Genomic DNA, 19,017 nt, shown 5'->3' on the forward strand with positions numbered 1-19,017 from the left:
GAAAAATAAATATTAAAAAAAATTCTCTCTCTCTCTCTCTCCTTTCTATCTTAAAAAAAAAAAAAAAAAGGCATCAGTTAAGGAATGTGCTAGACTGTTGCCCCTGTTCTTTGTGACAGGGTCTTGATATGTTGCCCAGGCTGGCCCCAAACTTATGGGCTCAATCATCCTGCCTCAATCTACTAGGTTTCTGGGACTAGAGTGCAACACAGCACCCAGCTTCAGATGTTCATTTTTAATGCTGTATAGAGAGCAAACAGTGCAGATTCCCTTCAGAAGATCATCAGGTGTGCATTATAAATAATAATGTAGGACAGACTGCAATCTCTCCAGAGATTCCCAAATCAGAAAGTCTCAGAACCACACTAAAAGTGGTTTCATACTCCCTTTTAAAGATGTGCCTATGAGAACACAAAGGGAATAGTCCAGGTAGGTACACTCTCACCACTTACCTTTTCACCCGCTCTTGTTCACTGGTGTCCAAAGCTCTGAGGGTTCGGGCATAAAGGACAATGATGTCATTGTGCTTGGCTTTCTTGTTGCACTAAAGAGTCCAATGGAAAACAATTAGTGTGGTTCTAGGAATTCTGACTTAACATATTAGGTCCTTACTTAATTATGGTCCTTACCTGGGGACATTTTCGTGCTTGTCCTTTAAGCCACTTAGAAATGCATCTATACCCAAAGAGGTGCCCACAGCGTAATGCTGAGAGCCGGTGGTCGCCAGCATTGGTCCACTGTTCCAAACATATCGTGCAAGTATCCCCTTCTTCTTCATCCATAGAAGCAGAAGGTAGAGTAGGATTGGATTTCTGGGGAGACTGCTGGATGGAAATTGGGATACACTCAAATGAGAAAATGCAAAATCAGGCTCAAAAAGGGTAAACAACTCTATCCAATTAACAAAAGTACACAAAAATGACACAAACCTCACTGAAATGGATGCAGAAAAACTGCAATACCTATAAATTACTTTTTATTTTTTTCTAGAATGCAATCTGGCAAAATATAAATCATGAAAATACTGTTACTTTTTGTGGTGCTGGGGATTGAACCCAGGGGTTCACGCATACTACACATATATTCTAACTCCCAGTCTTTTTGAAACACATCTCGCTAAATTGACAACGCTGCCATTGAACTTGTAGTCCTCCTGTCTGTCTCCTGCATCACTGGGATTATGGGTGTATACCACCACTCCTGGCTCCATACTACTATTTTTTTTTTTTTTTTTTTTGGGTACTGGGGGTGCTTTACCACTGAGCCATATCACAAGGTCTTTTTTTTTTTTTAATATTCAAAAATTTTTTAGTTGCAGTTGGACACAATATCTTTACTTATTTATTTTCATGTGGTGTTAAGGATGAAACCCAGGGCCTCACATATGGTCTATCTCTGAGCCACAATCCCAGCCACAGGGTCTTGTTGAATTGCTTAGGGCCTTGCTAGCTGCTAAGGCTGGCATCAATCGTGTGATCCTCCTGCCTCAGCCTCCCAAGCCACTGGGATTAAAAGCCCATACTACCTTTTGATCTTACTAAATTCTTGGATTTTCCCTTCATTGAAGAAAAGCAGCAGTTGGGGTTTAGCTCAGTGGCGGAGCACTTGCCTAGCATGTGCAAGGCCATGAGTTAGGTCCTTAACCCTGGTAACTAAAACAAAACAAAAACAAAAAAGAAAAGAAAAACAACTAGAGCTGATGTGGCTCAGTAGAACACTTGCCTAGCATGTGTGAGGCACTGAGTTAGACTCTCAGCATTGCATATAAATGAATAAATAAATAAAGGTCCATTGACAACTAAAATTATAAATACACACATTACAAAAGAGCAGCTATCTGTACAAAGATATAAAAACAAAACGAAAATATTCTAGCAACTACCATTATAATCAACAGGAGATAGTAATAGGATCATGGGCTGGGATTGTGGCTCAGTGGTAGAGTGTTCACCTAGCACGCATGAGGCACTGGGTTTGATCCTCAGCACCACATTAAATAATTAAAGATATTGTGTCCATCTAAAACTAAAAAATAAAATATATAAAAAAAAAAAGTACATATGGATGTCTGATGACACCAGGCACTGTTGAAGGTGAGAGAGAAATGGACATGCTTACATACTGGTGTTATATAAGTATAAAGTTGCACTAATTCCTGGAGGGTAATTTGGATATCTATCAAAATTACAACGTGTCTTTGATACAGCAATGTCTCTGCTAAGAAATATACCCCCAATGGGAATAATCACAAATATTTGTGAAGACAACTGAATAAAGATGTTCAGTGCAATATGATTCATATCATAAAAACATAAAAAGAGCAAACAACCATGGTGTACACAACCAGAGTTAACTAAAAATTTATTCCTACAATGGAATACTGTACAGCTATTAAAAACAAGAGTCAAATCTATATACTGACAATGGAAAGCTCTCCAAGATGTAATAAGCTGGGGAGTGGGGAAAAAGCCAGATTAAGGACAAAATATAATTCTTTCTGTGTAAATTTTTAACAAGAAACACATATAAATATGTGTTTATATGTATGTAAAAGATTTTCAGAAATAGAAACATGGAGACAATATAGAAACATGCAAGAAAGTAGACAAATGATGTTCTGAGATTGACAGAATTCAAAGCAGGTGTAAATGATTCATATATAGGAAAATAAGCACATATGTCATCTTAAAAAATGAAAAGCTGTTTATCACATTCTGCTTGAAATTTTTAAGGCACATTTATACCTATTTTTAAATATTTTCCAGTATTGGGAACTGAATCTAGGGGGAACTCTGCTACATCCACAGCCCGTTTTGCTTTTTATTTTAAGATAGAATGAGCACAGGTTGTGGGACTGGGGAGGAGTCTCATTAAGTTGCTGAGGCTGGCCTTATACTTGCGATCCTCCTGTCTCAGCATCCCAAGACTCTGGGATTACGTGTGTGGACTACCTTGCTGAGATATACCTAATTTCTTAACTGATATTTAACCATGTTAGATAGACAGACAGTTATTCTGAAGAACCCTCATCCTTTTTAAACTTAAGAGGAAGCAATCATGGAAATAATGAGAAACAGGGAAAGGATCCACATCTAGGCTTGTTATGGTTCGGGTATGAGGCATCCCCCAAAAGTTCATGTGTGAAACAATGCAATTACTTTTTTTTTTTTTTAGTTCTCGGCGGACACAACATCTTTGTTGGCATGTGGTGCTGAGGATCGAACCCGGGTTGCACACATGCCAGGCGAGCGCACTACCGCTTGAGCCACATCCCCAGCCCCGAAACAATGCAATTACAAGAGCTGTAACAATCAGTGGCTTAATCCACTGATGTATTAACCAGGTAGTAACCTTAGGCAGGTAGGAGGAAGGTCATTGGGGGCATGCCTTTGGGGTATATACTTTGTCCCTGGTGAGTGAAGCTCTCTCTGCTTCCTTTTTGCCATGTCGTGAGCTGCCTTCCTTTTCCACTTACTTCCATCATGACGTTCTGCCTTATAGTGGACCCAGAACTATAGAGGTAAACCATGGACTGAACCTCTAAAACTGTGAGCCAAAATAAACTTGTCCTCCTCTATTTGTTATTAGGTCTTTGGTCACAGGGCTTACTGTCTTCAAAGCCTGAAAGCTTTATATATATATATATATATATATTTTTTTTTTTTTTTTTGAGAGAGAGAGAGAGATTCTTTTAATATTTATTTTCTAGTTTTCGGCGGACACATCTTTGTTTGTATGTGGTGCTGAGGATAGAACCCGGGCCGCACGCATGCCAGACCAGGGCACTACCACTTGAGCCACATTCCCAGCCCAAAGCTTTCTATTTTAAACTGCAACCACCTTTAAGATGAAATATAAACTTTTCATTTAAAAGCATGTTTATATTACCTGTTTGGGAAGGGTCTTGTCTCCACTGATAAATGTAACTTCTTGGTCTGCTGAGACATCTCCCAGTTGCTCTGCCAAATTGTATCCAAAAATGACAGAATAGATAAAAATGGGGCGGGGGACACGACATTAGGTACAAGAAAGTAGCAGGAGAAAGTCTAACTCACTGAAGCTTTCCATTTCTAATCGGTACTAATCTGCAAGAGGGATGACATTTCCCCAAATACCATCAATGAATTTATTACTATCATTACTATTTATTTATTTTGTATATTCTTAAGCATACATAGACAAGGGACTGAATTTACAAAATTTTTCTTTCAAATACGGAATCCATTTCCTTCTCAGATGTGTAAGAAAATGAAAGAGAATTTTACATTTTATTACAAAGGGACTGACTCACAGGGACACAAATCAAATAAAACCATGAGTCAGATCAAATCCTCATTATAACCATGATCAGAGAAAGTTCTGTAGTGTAAGCAGAGGAATCCATGATATTTAAAGGAGAAAGGGAAGGTATAAAAGTACAAATCTACATTTTCTTGCCTTCTGAAGCTTGAGCTTTGTGGATGTTAAACTTTTGAATTCAAACATGGATAAAATGCTGACCTTCTGAAATGACAGCTTCAGTCTCTTCTGCAGGGACAACAACCTCTTCATACTCTGCAGAGCTCTCACTGTCAGAATCAGAACTGCTTGACACTGGCAAGTCTTCAGGTACAGGATCCCTAGTCTCTGAATCAAAAGATGCAGCTGGAAAGTGAGGCTGGGTCCTGCTCACCTGAAAGTAAGCATCCAGTGGTGCTCTCAACCTATATATGCAAAAGACAACAGAATCATACTATAATACACCATCATCAAACTAATAACCTATAGTAATGTGAAGGTAAATCTTAGTTATTTCAATTATTTCAATATGCTACCTTTGAAAGTTGTAGAAGGAAGAGCAGATATATAGACAGATGCTCACTGGCCTGGGTATTCTTTTCAGTAGTGAGAATTGAACACAGAGGCACTCTACTACTGAGCCATATCACCAGCCATCTTTTTAGTTTTTGAGACAGGGTCTTGCTAAGTTGCCAAGGCTGGCCTCAAACTTGCAATACTCCTTCTTCAGCCTCCAGAGCTGCTGGGATTATAAGCATGTGCCAGCACAACCTGCTGGATATTTTTAAAATCACTGCTACTTTGGTCCACAGTGGAGCACGACTCTTCTGCTTAAAGTTAATTCTGCTTGACTTTACAGTTTCTCACATTGTAAAACTACTGACTTAAAAGCGAACAACTTGCCAGGTGCGGTGGTGCATACCTATAATTCCAGAGGCTCGGGAGGCTGAGGCTCAGGAGGATGGTGAGTTCAAAGCCAGCCTCAGCAAAAGCGAGGTGCTAAGCAACTCAGTAAGACCCTGTCTCTAAATAAAAATACAACATAGGGCTGAGGCTAGGGCTCAGTAGTCGAGTGCCTGAATTCAATCCCTGGTACTCCCCTCATGGCCCCCCAAAAGCGAACAACTTGCTGAGCATGGTGGCTCATACCTGTATTTCCAGTGATTCAAGAGGCTGAGGTAAAAAATAAAAGGGCTAGGGATGTAAGAATAATGTCAGTGGTCTTTAGCATGCACAGAAACTACGTAATTGTGCCACAATCTGATTCCAAAACATTTTCATGTTATCTAACAGGAACCTTCTACTCATAAGCAGTCATTTCCTTTCTCTCCTCCTTCCAGAAATCACTATTCTACTTTCCATCTATAGATTTGACTATTCTGGACATTTCGTATGAACTGAATCTTACAATATATGGCCTTTTATGTCTGGACTCTTTACAACTTAATAAAAGATCATCTATAAAAATTATAGCTTCATTTTTTTCCCTTTCTTGTCAAGCTTCCTGGTACAAAGTTGAACAAAAGTGATAAAAACAGAAATCTTTGTCACGTTTCTCATTTTAGGAGTAAAGTTTACAGTCTTTGACCATTTATTGAGATGTTATTTAGAAATTTTTCATTAATGACTTTTATCCTGTTGAGGAAATTCCCGTCATTCCTAGTTTACTGTGTATGTTTATCATGACGTGGTCTTGGATAGCATCTATTGAGATATTCATTCTTTTACCCATATTGTTTTTATTTTCATTTTTGGTACTAGGATTTAACTAGGAGTATTCTACCTCTGAGCTACACCCCCAGCCCCTTTTAAAATTTTTGAGAGGGAAAAAGCCAGGTATGGCAGTGTGCGCCTATAATCTCAAAGACTTTAAAGGCTAAGCAGGAGGAACCAAAGTCTGAGGCGAGATCCTGTCTCAAAAAATAAAAAGGACTGGGGATACAGATCAGTGATAGAGGATCCTGGGTTCAATTTACAGTACTGATTTAAAACAAAACAAAACAAAACAAAACAGGGGTGGGGTGGGGAGTCTCAATTGCCAAGCTGGCCTTAAACTTGTGATTCTCCTGCCCTCAGCTTTCCCAATTCACTGGGGTTACATGCATGCACCACTACACCCAACCCCTATACTGAGATACTATGGTGTATATCATTAATTGCTTTTTGACTGTTGAATCAACTTTGCTTTCCTGGAACAAATGCTATTTAGTTATGATATATAATCCTTCCTACACGTTGCTGGATTTGGTTTGCTAGCATTTCACTATATGATTTTGGTACCAAAACAGTACTGACCTCATAGAATCAGGAAATATTCTCTCCTTCCATTTTTGGAAAAAGAGTTTATGAAGTAATATATGCTTATTTCCTTTTAAATTACTCGGTAGAATTCATGAGGGATACCATCTGATTCTGGAATCTTCTTTGTGAAGTGCTCTTATCTCTTTTTCTTTTCTTTTTTTTGGGGTGCTAGGCATTGAACTAAAGGCTTCATAAATGCTAGGTCAGCACTTTAACACTGAGCTAGGCACCTAAACCTTTTCTAAATTTACTTTATAAAAGGCTATTGCGGGCTGGGGTTGTGGCTCAGTGGTAGAGCACTCACCTAGCATGCATGGGGCACTGGGTTCAATCCTCAGCACCACATAAAAATAAAATAAAGGTATTATGTCCACCTACAACTAAAAAAAAAAAAAAAAAAAAAAAAAAAAAAAAAAGACAGGATCTTGTTAATTGCCCAAGGTGGTCTCTAACTTGCCAGACTCTCAAGTAGGTGGGATCACAGTATGTGCAACTATCCCTGGCATGCTTTTAATTATTACTAATTAAATCTCTATACTTGTTTTGTTCTACTCAGATCCCCCCCACCACCAAGAGCATTGGTAGCTTATATCTTTCTAATTATTTGACATTTTTACCTAAGGCATTTAATTTCTTGACATAAAAATGTTCACAGTATTCCTTCATAATACTGTTCTCTTTCATAAAATTGGTAATATCCTCTAGTCCAATACCAATTTTAATATTTTCTTTTGTGGTACAGATTGAACTCCACCACTGAACTATAGCCCCAACTCTTTCTATTTTTTAGATAGGATCTCATTAAGTTGCTGAGGCTGGTCTCAAACTTGCAATTCTTTTGCTTTAGCCTCCTGAGTAGCCAGGATTACAGGCATGTGCCCCTTTGCTGGACCCTGAGTCTTCTCTATTTAGTTTTTTTGTTACTATTCTTTTCTTTTTAAATATTTATTTAGTTTTAAGTGGACACTATATCTTTATTTTACATTTATGTGGTGCTGAAGATCAAACCCAGTGCCTCATGCATGCTAGGTGAGCACTCTACCACTGAGCCACAATCCCAGCCCCCCATTCTTTAAAAAAAAACCAAAAAACTTTTATGTATTTTATTGTGGTGCTGAGGATTTCACAGTGTCTCACATGGTCTAGGCAAGCACTCTACCACTGAGCTACAACCTTAGCCCCCTCTATTTAGTTTTTGTTCAATCTAGTTAGAAACCTGTCCATTTTGCCAATGTCTTACAAGGGCTAGGGATATATGTCAGTGGCAGAGTGTGTGCTATTATTAGCAAATACAAGGCCCTGGGTTCAATTCTCAAACTTTTGGATTGGTTCACTTTCTCTCTTTTTTCTCTATTTCATATATTGCCTTTTGTGGGGCAGTGGTGGTACTGAAGCGTTCTACCCTTGAGCTACATCCCCAGCTCTTTTTATTTTTTGAGACAAGGTCTCACTACGTTGTTGAGTCTGGCATGGAATTTATGATCCTCCTGCCTCAGCCTCCCAAACCACAGGATTATAGAAACATACCACCATGTACAGATAGGTTTTTATTATGTTGTTCAAGTCTTCTACCTTCCTTGTTAATTTTCTAATTGTTTGACTCATATTTTAAAGTATCAGCTGGGTATGGTGACATATGCCTGTAATATTGCAGGTTTAAGGCCAGCCTTAGCAACTTAGAGGCTCTGAACAACTTAGCAAGACCCTTTCTTAAAATAAAGAAGTCGGGACTGAGGTTGTGAGGGTACTGGGTTCAATCCTCAGCACCACATAAAAATGAATAAGTAAAGTAAAGGTAATGTGTCCATCTACAGCTAAAAATTTAAAAAATAAATTAAAAAAGTAAAAGGACAGAGAGCTCAATGTTAGAGCACTTGCCTAGCACATGTAAGGCACTAGGTTCAATCCTCAGCACCACATAAAAATGAAAAACAAAACAAAACAAACAAACAAAAACAAAGGTATCCTGTCTATAATGGCTAATTTGAACTCTCAACTTGATTAGAGTAAGAAATGCCAAGGATTAAGATTATGGGTGTGTCTAGGAATGACTGGCATGAGGGATAGCCAACTGAGATGGAGACCCTCCATAAGCGTGGGTAGCACCAACCAAAAGGATGATGGCTTGGATGGAATAAAAGTTGGAAGAAGAAAGAAGCAGCAGCAGATGTAAGCTCAATTCTTCTTGAATGGGTTCTTGGTTACTGTTGCAATTGTCTGAAGATATAATTTTCCCTTTTTCACTCTTCCAAAGAGGACTCTGACAGTGATTCTCCAGAAGGCTTAGGTCTCAGACTAGGGTAGCACCATGGATTCCTCTTGTTCTGGGGCTTCAGCCTCTTAAATTGTGCAGCTACTGGTTTTCCCAGCTCTCCAGCCTACAGACAGCCATTCTGGACTATCCAGTTTCTGATCACATAAGCCAATCTAATAAGTCCCCTTTTTATAATTATATTTCCGTTAATTCTGTTCCTCTAGAGAACCCTAATACATTGTCCATCTACAACAACAGCAAAAGTAAAAGGACTAAGGATGTAGCTAAGTGGTAGAGAACCCCTGGGTTCAATTCCCAATACCAAAACAAAACAAAACGAAACAAAACAAAAACAGCAGCAGGAGCAAAAAGTGAAGTATTCATGTCTAGTATACGGCCTAATTCTCCCTTTAATTGTCAACTTTTCCTTCATGTACTTTAGGGCTCTTTTGTTAGGTATAGGCAGGTTTATAATTCTTATACCTTCTAGGTGTATTGGTACTTTCGTCATTATAAAAATGCTTTCTTAAACTCATAACCATTTTTTGTCTTAAAACTTATTTTACTGGGCTGGGTTTGTAGCTCAGTGGTAAAGAGCTTGCCTAGCATGTGACACATTGGGTTCGATTCAACACCGCATATAAATAAATGAATAAAATAAAGATCTGTCAACATCTTAAAAAAAGAAAAGCCTATTTTATTTTTTGTATTAGTACGCCAATCCCAGCTCCCTTTTGGTTACTGTTTGTATGGTACATTGTGGGGGGAGGGCTACTAGGGATTGAACTCAGGGGGCACTTGACCACTGAGCCACATCCCCAGACCTATTTTGTAATTTATTTAGAGACAGGGTCTCACTGAGTTCTCAGTGCATCACTGTTGTGAGGCTGGTGATCCTTCTGCCTTAGCCTCCCAAACTGCTGGGATTACAGGCATGTGCTACTGGGCCCAGCCTCTACAGTGGTTTTAGTTCTCTCTGTAAAATGGTATCTGGTTTATAACGTCACCCTCTTATGAGCTCAATATCACAAGTCAGTTGCCTGACCAAAAACAATCAATTCTAGAGTCCCTCCAACCAGACTGAGTGTATAAACAAGCAAAGCTGAGAACTACTGCAAGAGGCCACTTTGCAGTCAGTCAGTTTCTGGGACCATTACTCCTAATTCTTAACTGTGAAAGGGTAGCCCACGTCCTCAAACTGCACACTACAAGGTCCCATTACCTATGACACAAATGTATGAATTTTTTTTTTTTTAAATGGCGCTGGGGCCAGGTACAGTGATGCATGCCTGTAATCCCAGTGGCTCAGAAGGCTGATAAGAGGATTATGAGTTCAAAATCAGCCTCAGCAAAAAAAAAAAAAAAAAAAAGAGGTGCTGATCAACTCAGTGAGACCCTCTCTCTAAATAAAATACAAAATAGAGCTGGGAATGTGGCTCAGTGGTCAAGTGCCCCTGAGTTCAATCTCTGGTACAAAAAAAAAAAAAAAGGAAAAGAAAGAAAGAAATTCTAACTTATGGTGCTGGGGATTGAACCCAGGGCCTTGTATATGCAAGGCAAGCATTCTACCAACTGAGCTATATCCCTAGCCCACGAAATCTTACTCTGCCTTTATAGTCTGAGAAATGACAGGTTAATAATGATATTAATGTATATTTGCAACTCAAGATCAGAGCCACAGCAATAGCAAGCTCTGAGACAACAATTAGCAGGATCCATGGTAAAAAGATGCAAGAACTGGGGATGTACTCAGTGGTAGAGTGCTTACCTAGCCTATGTTGAGTTCTGGGTTAGTACTTCTAAACACGCATTAAAAGGGTGGGAGGAGGCTGGGACATGGTGCAGTGGTTAAGTGTCCTGAGTTCAATCCCAGCACCTCCTCCCACCCAAAAAGATTCTGAATCAAGAACCAGAAGGCAATAGTCAAATTTTAGAGTCACCCCAGGCAAATCACAAGTTATTCCATTGGCTCTCTCATTTGTAAAACAGGTAACAGATGACCTAGCTTCTGCATTTTAATATTATCTCAATTATTTCCATAGTGTTAGAAAACAAGTCAAATCAAAGGTCCACTATGTTAACCCTTTTGTGCTATAACTACGAGACCCTGAATACTGTACTCTCTCAGGGTCCAAATTTGTTTCACATACAAAATGAAGAAGTTAAATTCAATCTCTAAACATTATGAAAATATTCAGAGGTCAGATGTGAAAAAGGGCATTTTAAATAAAACCACAAGGCATAGAAAATGTTATTCTTCATCTTATCAAGTCTTTTAAGGCTTGACAGCTAAGCCCTTATTAAAGAGGCAAGACCAAACCAAAGACTATGGACAAAAATTATTTGGGGACTGGGACTATAGCTCAGAAGTAGAGCACATGATTAGAATACACAAGGCTCTGGGGTGAATCCCCAGCACACAGACACCCCAATAAATTATTTTCAACTCTGCAACACATTTTCAAGTGAGGCAACCTGAAATGTCTCCCAATTACTTAGATAGGCTGTGAATTAATTCAAATCCACTTTTTTTTTAAGAGAATTTTTTTTAATATTTATTTTTCAGTTTTTGGCAGACACAACATCTTTATTTTATTTTATGTGGTGCTGAGGATCGAACCCGGCGCCGCACACATGCCAGGCAAGCGCGTTACTGCTTGAGCCACATCCCCAGCCCCTCAAATCCACTCTTTACAAGCCTTTTTTTAAATACCTGTAAGTAGAGTAACCAGTGAACAATGGATCTTGGTTGAGTGGAGTAGACTTGCAAATCAGAAATTTTTTTTTGCATACAAGACACAAAAGATCTAAGAGCTAACTTTGGGCTCTTGTAGCTCAGAGGTAAAGTGTGTGCTCAGCATGTACAAAGCCCTGGGTTCGATCCCCAATATCATATTAAAAAATAAAAACAAATCAGGCATAGTGGCACATGCCTGTTTTCTCAGTGACTCAGAGGCTGAGGCAAGAGGATTGAAAGTTCATGGATAGCTGCAGCAACTTAGCAAGACCCTGTCTCAAAATAAAAAATAAAGGGACTGGAGCTATAGCTCAGTGGCAGAGTGCTTGCCTCGCGCATATGAGGCACTGGGTTTGATTGTCAGCACCACATAAAAATAAACAAAATAAAGCCATGCTTTATTTTGTTTGTCCATCTACAACTAAAAATAAATAAATAAAAATTAGGAAAAAAATAAAAATTAAAAAAAAAAAACAGGGACTGGGGTTGTGGCTCAGCAGTAGAGCGCTCTCCTAGCACATGTGCGGTCCTAGGTTCAATCCTCAGCACCACATAAAAATAAATAAAACAAAGGTATTGTGTCCAACTACAACTAAAAAACAAATATTAAAAAGGGGGGGGGGATGAGAATGGGGATGTAGCTCAGTGGTTAAATGCCTCTGTTCAATCTATAGTGCCAAAAAATTAAAACAACCACCATTGCCACCATCAAAACCACACGCACACTTCCATAGAAACTATTACTAAAACAAACTGGCCCCTAGTTTTCAAAGCATACCTGTGTGACTTATTCCTTCAATTACTTAGTGAAGCAAAACGAGACATTTTCATTTCTACCTGACTTATAAGGAAGTAACGGTTCAAAACAGTTATCCTTAGCAGCATTTGGGGTATGGCCAGAGCCCGAGTTTCATAATTCTAGTATGGCACTGACCATAGGACTTATACATAAATTTACCTGGCATTGTCGGTCCTCTGAGATCCTGAAGCTCTTGCCCTCCGAGAAGTGGACCCCCTCCTCCTCCTCGATCTCACTGGCCCCACACTTTGGTCTGAAGGTGGAGGTCTCAGGAATTCCAGCATTCCATGAAGTCTCTGCAGCCCACTGATGAAGCTGTTCATTGAATCCAAGGAAGCTGCTTGGAGAGTATGGTTAGCACCAGATCCCTGTCTATGCTCTTCTGAAGCCCCAGGATTAATGTTCTCCACATTATCTTCTGAGAGCTCCACTTCCTCAGTCAGGTCAATGGATATGTGTGGAGCAGGGTGGAGCAGGGGTAGTACCCCTTGGCTGCTGACTTCTTCAGCAGGAGCAGGCTGGGGGAGGGGTGGTCCCCCATGGCTGTTGACTTCTTCAACAGGAACAGGCTGGAGAAGGGATGGTCTTTCTTGGCTGCTGACTCCTTCAGCAGGAACAGGATGGAGCAGGGGTGGTCTTTCTTGACTGCTGACTCCTTCAACAGGAACAGGTTGAAGGAGGGGTGGTCTCCCTTGGCTGCTGACCACTTCAGTGGGAGCAATTCTGTAGCATGATCTAACTGCACCTGAAGATCATAGTCCATTGCTTCTTGAGCCATCACTGGGGAAATGTATTAGTAAAATAGATAAAAACATGTTATATAGCTGATATAATCATTAACTAGTCTTTCAGAATTTTTGTTTAAGATAATTTGTAGCAAAACTGACACTTAAATGGGACTGGGGTTGTGGCTCAGTGGTAGAGTGCTTGCCTAGCATGTGTGAGGCACTGGGTTTGATTCTCAGCACCACATATAAATAAAGGTTCATCAACAACTAAATTAAAAAAAAAAAACCACGGACACTTTTAAGATCTAAGAAGTCAAAAGGGTTTTGGTAATCAACATTTTCCCCATAAGGAACACATACACACACAGCCAGTTGTGGTGGTGCACACTTATTTTTTTTTTTTTTTTTGAGAGAGAGAGAGAGAGAGAGAGAATTTTTAATATTTATATTTTAGTTCTCGGTGGACACAACATCTTTGTTGGTATGTGGTGCTGAGGATCGAACCCAGGTCGCACACATGCCAGGCGAGCGCGCTACCTCTTGAGCCACATCCCCAGCCCTGGTGCACACTTATAATCCCAGCTACTCAAGAAGCGTAGGCAGAAGATCACAAGTTCAAGGTCAGCCTGGGAAACTAAGCCAAGACCCTATCTCAAAATAAAAAGGGTTGGGGATGTAGCTCAATGGTGGTAGGGTACTGTTGGGTTCAAACCTCAGTACTGAAAGTTTGTGTGTGGGTGAGGTGGAGGACAGCACTTATAACCAGCTTTATAGGTTGCCCTTTAAAACATAAAATCCTGGGCTGGGGTTGTGGCTCAGAAGTAGAGCGCTTTCCTAGCATGCATGAGGCACTGGATTCGATCCTCAGCACCACATAAAAATAAAATAAAGGTATTTTGTCCACCAACAACTAAAAAGTAAATATTTAAAAAATAAAACATAAAAATCCTGTGACTATAGTAATATGCCAAAATAGATCTATAAAACAAGGGGACCACACTATCTTCCAGAAATCCTGCAGTTCTTTGTCTTACCCGTAATGTGGACGTTTACAAAACACAAATGCACATGATACTATATATAATTTTAGCAGGCAATATTCACCTTCTGTAGCATCAAGTTATAAAGGGCACACAGGATATTTTTTGTGTCTGTGTGTGATTGACCTCAGGACCTCATATACGCTAAAGCATGTGCTGTACGACTGAGCTACATCCCCAGCCCTGAGAACATTTCTATACTTGCAAAATTAACTCAGTTATTACCTCAATATAGAAATTAACCCAATTTCTCCAAAAAGGTCACACAATCTTTATTTTTTATTTATGCTTCCAGTCTCTAATTCTATTACATTTTCCCATTCAGCAGGTATTTATTAAGCACCTGTTACACAGTCAGCTACCCCATAGGCAAAGACAAGTAAGACCATGTATTACAGAATTTACTTTCTAGTGAGTTGCATCCCATACTGTCTTCTCTTTAAAAAAAGAAATAAGGGGGCTGGGGTTGTGGCTCAGCAGTAGAGTGCTTGCCTAGCACATGTGAGGCCTGGGTTCGAGCCTCATATAAATAAATAAAATAAATAAAGCTACCGTGTCCAACCACAACCAAAAAATAAATCAAAAAAAGAAACAAGAAATTACAGACTAACATTTGATCTGAGGAGTGGAGAGGGAGAAGGGAGTATCACTTTAAATATGAATGTGAGGAAAAGTGTCTAAAACAGTGAAAATTGAACCAAGGCATAAAGGATGAAAAAGTGGTAGCACACACCTGTAATCCCAGGGGCTCAGGAGGATAAGGCATGAGGATGCCAAGTTCAAAGCCAGCTTCAGCAACTAAGCAAGACCTGTCTCAAAAAAAAAAAAAAAAAAACCAAACAAACAAACAAAAAAAAAGAGGGCTGAGGATATGGCTCAGCAGTTAAGCACTCCTGGCACAAAACAAAACAAACAAAAAAACCCCCCACCAAAATACAAAACAACAATCTGACCATATGAACAATCAAAAGAAGAATTTTCACAAGGAAATGAGTGCACAGGTTCTTGACAAGTATGGGTTTGACTCACAGCATTGGGTCCAATCCTCAGCACCACATAAAAATAAATAAAGGTACTTTGTCCACCTACAACTTAAAAAAGGGTGGTGGGGGGGGACAGTGTAATGAACTCAATGAGGAAAATAAAACAGGGATTTAGTGGATGGGCAAGATACCATCATGGAGGTCTCATGATCTTGGTAAGGGGTTTCTTCCGTTAGGAATGGACAACAGGAAAGCAAGAGTGCAAGCCAGGTGACCAGTTTGAAGCAACTGTGAAGCTGACATTAGACATGGAAATATGAGCAAGAGTGGAAGCAGTGGAGGTAAAAAGTTACCCACTTTAGCTTTAAGAATCTTAACAAACCATGCATAGTAGGTACATGTCAGTAATCCCAGAAACTTTTGAGGCTGAGAAAGAAGGGTAGAAAGTTCAAAGTCAACCTGGCAATTCACAAAGACCAGATTCTCAGGTGCTCAAGATAAAAAAAAAAAAAAAAGGATGCGGATGTAGCTTAGTGGTAAATCACCCCTGGTTTTAAACTTCAGTCCCACAAAAAAACAAAAATAAGCAACCTTCATAGTCTTGTGGGGTTTCTGGTTTCTGTTCATTTTTGGTGCTGGGGCTAGAACCCAGGGCCACATGTGTTCCAGGCAAGCACTTTACCACTTAGCTACAGAGCCAGCCCAGTCAGGGCTTAGCAGAAGTAGATTAAACCATCTCAGAAGGAAAAGAAACACAGAAGAGGGTCAACACTAAAACCACAGGACAATACTTAGGAAAGGAAAACAACAAGACTTTGTTTTTTTTACGGGCCCATGTGGTGTTTTGCAAGAATATTTCAAGGAAGGAAAAGTCAAGATGTCAAGTGAAGCCAGCGCTGTGGTGCACACCTGTAATTCCAGGGACCCAGGAGGCTGAGGCAGGAAGATCACAAGTTCAAAGCCAGCCTGGGCAACTTAATGAAACCTGCAGCAACTTAATAGAGATTCTCTCAAAACAAAAACTAAAAAGGACTGGAATGTAGCTCAGTGGTTAAAACGCCTAAGTTCAATCCCCAGTACCAAAAAAAAAAAAAAAAAGGGGGGGAAAAGTGTCAAGTGAGCCAGGTATACTGGCTGAGTTGCTTATGCAAAATTACTAAGTTGCTCATGCCTCGTTAAATTGCTGAGGCTGGGCTGGGGATGTGGCTCAAGTGGTAGCGTGCTCGTCTGGCATGCATGCAGCCCGGGTTCAGTCCTCAGCACCACATACAAACAAAGATGTTGTGTCCACTGAAAACTAAAAAATAAATATTAAAATTCTCTCTCTCTTTAAAAAAAAAAAAAAGTGCTGAGGCTGGCTTTGAACTCACGATCCTCTAGCCTCTGCCTCCCGAATCGCTGGGATTACAGGCATGCACCACCAAGCCCAGCTTTCTTCTTTTTTTGGTACCTGGGATTGAACCCAGGGGTTCACTGAGCCACATCCCCGACCTTTTAAAATATTTTATTAGAGACAGTGTCTTCATGAGTTGCTTAGGGCTTCCCTAAACGATCCTGCTGCCTTAGCCTCCTGGGATTACAGACGTGTGCCATTGCTCCTGGCTTCCCTAGCTGCTTTCTCCTACACAGTATTCTGGCTTATACAGAATTTGTGCTCTAAGGCAGAAGATTAGGGAATTATTCTCTGAAGAAAACAAGCCCAAGGGAGAATAAAAAAGACTATAGATTGATAGTTGTGAATCTCCCAAGAAAATGGTTGGGTCTATACCATCCATTAAGTGGATGTTAGGTAAATACTAGCATTAAAAGCCCTTCAGTTGATAAGGTCCAGCTACTTATACATAGTTTTCAGCTTTCCAGGGGTCTTTCCTCAAAAATGAAAAATAGCCAAGGATCAGCTGGCATTTGAGGAAAATCCCCAACATGACAGAAAAGACCAAACCAGGCAAGCAGGAAAAACTGAAGAAAGAAGACAATGCAACAGTTAAAACAAACCAAAACCAAAAAAGATTCGAACCAAACTAGTCAAAATCCTTAAAATTTTACCAGTATAAGATGAACTGGGATTGTAGCTCAGTGGTAGAGTGCTTGCTTAGCATGTGTGAAGACTGGGTTCAATCCTCAGCACCACATAAAAATTTAAAAAAAGGTATTGTTTCATCTACAACTTAAAAAAAAAAAAAAAAGATGGATAGAGGCACATGCCTGAAATCCCAGCAACTTGGGAGGTCTAGGCAAGAGAATCACAAGTTGGGGAACAGTCTAGCAATTCAGTGAGAACCTCAGCAACCTAGTATGACCCTGTTCCAAAATAAAAAAAATGACTGGAGATACTATTTAGTGGTAAAGCGTGCCTGTGTGCAATTATCAGTAACCCCCCTGCCCCCCCCAAACCAAACAAAAGATATAATAGAAAGATTTGAAAATAGGACCAAGGAACTCTTCCACAAAGTAGAATAAAGACAGTCAAATAAGAATAAAATCATGGGGCTAGGGTTGTGGCTCAGCGGTAGAGCACTCACGTACATGTGAGGCCCTGGGTTCGATCCTCAGCACTACATAAAAATAAACAAACAAATAAAATACAGGCATTCTGTTAATCTACAACTAAAAAAAAAATTAAAAAACATGCAAAATCATGGTATTATCTGGATTTATAAATATATGATAGTAGTATAAAATATAAAAACACTAGATTCCGGGAAAGGGTGCAGGGCTTCAACTATGGAATGATATTTCTGTTAAAAAGCCGAAAGTAAGCCAGGTCCAATGGTGCACACCTGCAATCCCAGCTGCTTGGGAGGCTCAGACAGGAGGATTATGAGTTCAAAGCCAGCCTCAGCAATGGTGAGGTGCTAAGCAACTCAGTGAGGCCTGTCTCTAAATAAAATAAAATACAAAATAGGGCTGGGATGTGGCTCAGTGGTCAAGTGGCCCCGAATTCAACCCCAGGTACACACCTACCCCCCAAAAGTTGAAAGCCATTATATCAGAAGGTAAAGATTCTTTAGATCTGAGTAACACATTTGCAGGTCTTATTGTTCTTTATACTTTTCAGCATATATACAAAAAAATGAAATGTCCTCCCAGCATACACCTAGAGAGCAATTAGTTCTGATTATCACAAGAAGGTGCCGAGCAGAATCCATGTCTGATTGATCAGTGTATTCTCCAAAGCATCAAGTTCATAGCAGGTACTAAATACCTAATGAATGTATCCTCTACACCTAAAAACAAATTTGAAAGAAGACCAAATTTAAAACACAACTAAGCGGGGCTGGGGATGTGGCTCAAGTGGTAGCGCGCTCGCCTGGCCTGTGCAGGGTGCTGGTGTTCTATCCTCAGCACCACATAAAAATAAAATACAGATGTTGTGTCCACCTAAAACTAAAAAATAAATATTGAAAAAAATTCTCTCTTAAAAAAAAAACCATACAACTAAGCACACATCAGGTGCTAAATATACTTTATTGATAAACTTAACTATATGCCATCAGTAAAGCCTCTGTAAAGTTATAGCTCTAAAGGAGAACCCACCAAAGAATGCTAAATAAACTTTAACCACCCCCTGCAAACACAGGGCCTCCAGCATGCTCTTCATTACTCCTTGGAAACAATACCAAACTACAACCTTCTATGTGTTTCTAGGATATGATATCCTCTCAAGAGTTAGGTCTCAAAGGTCTGAGAGCAGAAGGTCCAAACTACTTCTAAGAATACCCCAGAGGCATTTAAACATATGGGCTTCCTGAAGACAAAGGGGAGAAATGGGGCTAAAGGGCCAGAATCTAGGGAGTTACAGCCTACTACTCAAAGGTGGCTAATAAGATAAAATAAAAAATTAAGCTGGGGGATGTGGGGATATGGGGGGGGGCGGGATAATCAGCGACCAGGGAG

General features: G+C 39.8%; 1 protein-coding gene across 1 annotated transcript in view; it reads right to left on the reverse strand.

The window, feature by feature from the left end:
- Nucleotides 1-14,942, reverse strand: part of Rfwd3 (ring finger and WD repeat domain 3) — a 34,822-nt gene extending 19,880 nt beyond the window's left edge. Inside the window, exons 1-7 of the mRNA XM_077793127.1 lie at nucleotides 14,871-14,942; nucleotides 13,077-13,149; nucleotides 12,529-13,005; nucleotides 4,501-4,703; nucleotides 3,889-3,959; nucleotides 630-824; nucleotides 453-544 (exon numbers count right to left, since the gene is read on the reverse strand). Of these exons, the coding sequence (XP_077649253.1) occupies nucleotides 453-544; nucleotides 630-824; nucleotides 3,889-3,959; nucleotides 4,501-4,703; nucleotides 12,529-13,005; nucleotides 13,077-13,147 (1,109 nt within the window). The 5' untranslated portion in view covers nucleotides 13,148-13,149; nucleotides 14,871-14,942. The remainder of the gene's footprint in view (nucleotides 1-452; nucleotides 545-629; nucleotides 825-3,888; nucleotides 3,960-4,500; nucleotides 4,704-12,528; nucleotides 13,006-13,076; nucleotides 13,150-14,870) is intronic.
- Nucleotides 14,943-19,017: the final 4,075 nt, after the last annotated feature.

Source organism: Urocitellus parryii, chromosome 15 (genome assembly GCF_045843805.1).
Source record: "Urocitellus parryii isolate mUroPar1 chromosome 15, mUroPar1.hap1, whole genome shotgun sequence".
NCBI classification, from domain to species: Eukaryota; Metazoa; Chordata; class Mammalia; order Rodentia; family Sciuridae; genus Urocitellus; species Urocitellus parryii.